This window comes from Centruroides vittatus, unplaced genomic scaffold (assembly GCF_030686945.1).
Source record: "Centruroides vittatus isolate TY-2023 unplaced genomic scaffold, ASM3068694v2 contig_1824, whole genome shotgun sequence".
Lineage (NCBI taxonomy): Eukaryota > Metazoa > Arthropoda > Arachnida > Scorpiones > Buthidae > Centruroides > Centruroides vittatus.
In genome coordinates, this window is record NW_027121123.1 from 1,843,832 (window position 1) to 1,849,831 (window position 6,000).

The 6,000-nt window shown below is 27.0% G+C and overlaps 1 protein-coding gene across 5 annotated transcripts in view; it reads right to left on the bottom strand.

Moving 5' to 3' along the window:
- The window catches only part of Eip63E (cyclin dependent kinase Eip63E), an 89,841-nt gene extending 85,378 nt beyond the window's left edge, over window positions 1-4,463 (bottom strand). For 2 of the 5 annotated variants that reach the window (XM_067264173.1, XM_067264171.1), the window contains exons 1-4: window positions 4,208-4,440; window positions 775-928; window positions 601-684; window positions 53-99 (exon numbers count right to left, since the gene is read on the bottom strand). In XM_067264173.1, coding sequence (XP_067120274.1) covers window positions 53-99; window positions 601-684; window positions 775-805 — 162 coding nt within the window. In that variant the 5' untranslated portion in view covers window positions 806-928; window positions 4,208-4,440. Of the gene's footprint in view, window positions 1-52; window positions 100-600; window positions 685-774; window positions 929-4,207 lie in introns of all 5 variants that reach the window. The other 3 variants (XM_067264168.1, XM_067264169.1, XM_067264170.1) reach the window with 3 other exon arrangements.
- Between the last annotated feature and the right edge of the window lie 1,537 nt (window positions 4,464-6,000).

Genomic DNA, 6,000 nt, shown 5'->3' on the forward strand with positions numbered 1-6,000 from the left:
ATGTTGTATCAGCAAACCTGGTAAGAAGAATCTATATATAAAATCTACTTACCTCGTTGTCTTGATCGAATTCGGGAACAATGTCTTCTTTGGATACGGCTGAAAATAAACAAACACGAGTGTAGTTTTTGTTTGTTTTTTATACTACTATTACTATAAATTACAATATTAAGCCAATTTAGAAACCTACACATATTAAACATCGTGAGTGTCAGTGTTAGAGCTTCTGAACAGAAGCCACCTTGGCAGGGAGTGACGAACAATCGAACAGCACCTGTCATCGTGTCGCGAACCGGCGCCTGAAAGTCGGCTGAACATCGCCCTCCAACCAAAACCCAGTTGATGACGGATCATTGGAGGACAACGATAAATTTCCGGGTGTTTTTCCAAGCGAAAAAACCGCCTCAAAATGGAATTTTTGCCTTCATTAAAACTGCATCCCCACTAGAATTTATAAATGAATTTTAAAATTCCCCATTCACTATTATTAAAATTTCCGTTTGCGAGTTCGTCTCTCCCGTCGCATTAACATTCACTCCTCATATATAAACACGAAAGAACGAAAAAAAAAAAGAAAAGAAAAATGTGAAAAGAACTTACAAAGTCTACCAAATCCACAACTCAAATGTCTTTTCAATCTCTGTATCCTAGAAATAGTGTTTTTTTTATCTTTCATATTTCCATCTAAACATGTAACAGAATAAAATATTAATACGTGAAAAACGTAGTAAATAGGTGAGCAGACAAAGAGATAGCAATAACATTAAAATATACCTGTAGATTTAACATAATAACCCTGTGACATGATGTGATATCAGTATCAGATTTATTGTAAAGCCAGGTATCTCACTTCACCTTGTCAGGTACAGAATCAATAGAGTCGGTATTCTCTTACCTTAAGCAGTACTTCTGCAGTCGAATACGTGATCTAAAAATGTGAAAAAATATAATATATAATAGCAATATTATGCTACAAAACCTTAAAATATTTTCCACATTAAAGTTTGTACCTGACAGGAAAAAGAAATGTTATAAATTTTGCTGAAATATAGGAAAAAAAATGAAATGCTCTCCACAACCAAAAATAACTTGATAGCAAACATTATAATCATTAATCTAGTTCTATAGATGATGATTATATAAATATTTAATACTACTGTATGAAATGATTGCAATATTCAAAGATGTTTTTTGTATAGAAAGAATTAAAGCAAAACTATCTTTTTCATTCAATTGTATCAAAAAAATTTTGTTTATCTTATTATCCAAGCACTTAAAAACAGTAAGTATACTTGAATCAGAAAGAATGTTTAAAAAATTAATTTTAAAAATATACAGATTTTTATCATTATTTTTCTGTCAATTTTGCAACTCTGGATTTCTAATTAGATATTCAGTTTATAAAATACTTTGCTGAAGTAATTAGAAAAGTCAATTTTCATATAAGAAATGATAAATTTTCTTTTTCTTTTGGAATAAAATTAATTACATTAATGTATCAACTTTTCTTTTTTTTCTCTTTCTTTCTTTACCTCAGCAATCTGTTGATAATAAAGTATAGTGCATGAACCAATTACCTTATTTAAAAGTCTAAATCAACAAATTCATCATCCCAAAATTATACATTTCAATACTGCTAAGTATATTTTAATAAGTGTCCAGATGTATAATTTGTTTAATGATGAATATACTTCAACAAATGCTTTAACAAAATCATAATTTAAATCTAAATAAGATAAAATAGTAAATAACTATTTTATCAAGTGTGCAGTACATGCAAATAAACCATCAACAGTTAATTCACAAGGACTTCATTAATTTATAAAATAATTAAATCTTTGAAATCCTTAATTTTACAATTAAAATTTTAAGCTTATGTTGAAAAGCTTTTTTTAATTCATGTGTTTAATTATTTATTATTTCTATTCTGTTAATTTTCATATTTAACCTTTCAAATACTTCTCTTATGTGTATAATTAGCTAACAAACAATTGGCACATGTTTAATGGATAGCTTACAATATTTTTTATTTTTATTTTTACAGATGTTTATCATAGTTAAGCTATCATTTCAGTGATATATAATATATTTAACAGGAGTTCTTTCTAATATCGTGATAAACTTTGTATACTTTGTATGTAACACATTATTATACCATTTTATGTACTGTAAACTTAATCAGTAATCAATACATTTACTAAACTTAAATTATAAATTATTATTTTATTAAAAGTTATATATTATAAAACATTGAAATATCTATTTAACTTATCACATGATCTACATTCTTAAATTTACATTTCTCAAAAATTATTAAAATGTATTGCAATTAAATGCAATTGCTTAGTTCCTATATTCATTTTATTTTCATTGCAATATGCACTAGAGATATAAGTTATTTAAATAAATAAATTTAACTCAGCTGACAAAATTTATCATATTATTTCACAGGTTATAAAAAAGTAATCTTTATCTCAGAAAATCAACGCATTAACATAATTATAAACTGCATATAATATCAAGGACGTATTAATCAAGGAATCACAAATATGAGATATTATTTTTAATATATTCTGTTATACTAAGAATATTTCATAATCATATTTGCACAGCAAAATGAGTGTGTATCATTTATTAAAAATAAATATTGATCAGTCATGTTTACAAATAAATTTTTTATTAAAAAAACCCCCCTCATAAAAGTTTCATATAAATCAATCAGTCAAGCTTACATACTTTCCCCCTTGCTCAATCCATAAATAAAAGATGATTATTTGAAGTATGTACTTTTCACTAGATTTTCTACTTTTAAAGTATAGCTGTTTTCTTATATTGTAAACATTTTAATTAAATTTAAATAAACTGATTATGTAGTATACGTTAAAAATATAATCAATAATAAATCATCTCTCTAGACAGTTAGTTATATTATATTAGATTATTATATCATAAAAGAAATTTTTCTTAAGAAATCTCTTAAGAAAATCTCAAGAGTTATTGTAAAATAATTTTTCATCTTAATTCTAAAAAATCTAAGTATTAATAAAGCATTAATTAAAAATAAATATTTAATATCTACATATACTTTTTAAATATTTTTCTTACATTATTTACTTAAAGATATGTTTTTAAGAAATTAAACAGTTTTAAAAAGAAAATATTCTGACTTATCAATCTAATTTTACAAATCAAATTTACTTAAAATATCAAAAGAAAAACAAAACTCAAAAAGAAAAAAAAAAACAGTTTATCAGATTCCAAACTATAAATATTTTGTTACATTTTAAATAACAAATGATAGTAATATTTAAAATAAAGATTACTCCTTATCACCATTTATAACTTAAAATTTACAATATAAACTTAATAGAGATAATTAAGATCATATATAACTTCCCATCAAATTTTATATTTTAATCATCATAAAACTGCTTTTAATATATCAAAATACTGATATATTAATAGCAGTTTTATACAGATAAATAATTCAAAATTAATTTTGAATTATTTATCTGTGTATATGTATATAATAGAGCAGTGATCTCCAAACTTTTTTGACAGTGTACCCCTAAGATAAAAACAAATATAAGCTGTTCCCCATACAATATAATATAATTCCTGCTACCTGCAATTTGAATTTTTTCCATGCACGATCGCAAGTGACGTACAGACATCCTATTTCTTCGGGAGGAGGACCATAAGATTAGGACAGGACACACAGACAGTATTTTGAAGGTATTACTTTGTGTACCCCACTTTGGAGACCACTGTAATAGTGTTCTATATACAATAGTACAGTATGAACTATACACACTATATTATATATATAAAAGAATAAAAACACATTTCTTTTTCCAGCATAGAACTTAACATGAATGACAGGAGCATTATCTTGTTAACATTTCAAAGCATGCACTGAAACATTTAAAGGGTGTGACTTACAAGTAACTAGGTTTTCATGTTAAAAACTATTAGGTTAACTATAAAACATATAATTTTTTTCTTTTTTAAGTTATAATAAATTAAATATTCGATTTGCAAGTGTAAAAAGTCTACAAAGCGAGTTACGAGGAAAACAAACTGGATTGTCTTCCTAGTAATCACTTTTGATTTCATCACTGATGATACTTTGAAAGTTAATTATTATAAGAAAAAAAGCCGATATATTGTAATGTATACACGAGAATTAGATTAGTATCAATCTTACCATCTTTTCTTTACCATTAAGAAATTCTAGCTTATATCGACGATAAACATAATGTGGACGAATTATTCTCGAGCTTAAGTACTGAGATTAAATATATATATATATATATGTATATGTATACGTCAGATGTTATTACGGAGAGAATTCATATTAAAGAGAAAGAATCGAACCTCATCCACGCCATATTGTAGACCGGCTCGATCCACCGACGATTCTGATGTCAGATCGCAAGACGATTGCAACGCCTCCTGCATAATTCGTAGGATATGACATCATCGACAATTCGAACATACTCTAATCGATAATAATTCTGTAAATGAAATAAAAATGCAAATATTGTACAGTACATGCGTTTTCGCTCGATACGATCGATTTATTTGTGTTTTATTATTATTTTTTTCGCTTTTTATTTCCTAGTAGGCCTACTACAATTCACTTTACTACATCGAAAATTAATTTTCTTTTCCTCTACTGTAACCATCGATCTGTTTTATTATTGGTTTCGCTATCTGATGATGAAATCGCATGTGGCGATTTCATTAATGAGTCATGTTTCATGTGTTCGCCCTTCAATACTTTTATCTGCCAGACAAAATAATAATTTGATAATATATCAATTTTATAACAATCTAGTATCTAGTACAAACTTCGAAAACGTTTGTACTAGATACTAGATTTATATACTGTATGTATTTATCAGAATGTTTTGGTTACGATTAAGTTTTCGGAGAATTTTCTTTATTATTGTTTATATATGTTATCGCGTGGATATATTTATTTTTAATCCTTCTTTCAAGCAATTTTAATATTGTTGAATTGATTTGCATTTAATCGATACTAAAGTTTATTAAATGCATGATTTATGCATTTATATCGGCGGCTGAAAAATCCATCGAGTATGAGTCATCGAATGAAAAATATGTCTCTATATAAATCTGAAAAGCTAGGAAAAACTGTAAGGAAAAAATTTAATGTTTTCTTTGTTAATAATGTTATCTAATATATAAAAAAGAAAGTTTGTTAGTTTGTTCTTTATTTCGACAAATTTCGACAAATTTCAGAAACTTTTCAGGCTCTCATTCAGGTGAAGGACTACTTTTGGTTGAATTAACTTCAATCCTCCGCCCGCAATAAGCTCAAATTTCTATCTGACCAGCAGGATGGTGGGTGGCATTCGAATAGGTAAATTACTTAATACAAAGTTGCCAGCGAACAAAAAATATGTTTTTACGGGTTTTTGAAGGTACTGAGTTTAAATATTTTATCCTTTTTTTTTTCCTGCGAAATTTGATGACTTTGCCGATTACCATTTCATATTCGGGTTGTGTGGGCGTTAGAGTTAATACTCGAAAAATTTTGAATGTCTTGAATTATCTTTACGTTTTTTTTTGTTGAAAAACATTAATTCCTGTCTATCTAACCAATGAAATTGTCCCATCCTGTATCATTCAAGCTCGGTATCCTGAAAACATGTATTCGGAGGTTTTTTAGGCTACCGAGCTTGAATCTTTGGCCCGTTATGAAGAACAGTAATAAAGTAATATCGTATTTTACGGACTATAAGACGCACTTTTTTCTTCGAAAAATTGCCTCCAAAATTCGGGTGCGTCTTATGGTCCGTAGCGTCTTATAGTCCGTAAAATACGGTAATTCAAAAGATAAATGATGTAAACTTATTTTTCAGTTTAAATAAAAACGTTTGACGTTTCTGTCTTTAAATATATAAAAATGTAAATACAAGTAAGTGTATACTGTATATATATAAATATTCGGCTTCAAAACTTAAATTAATA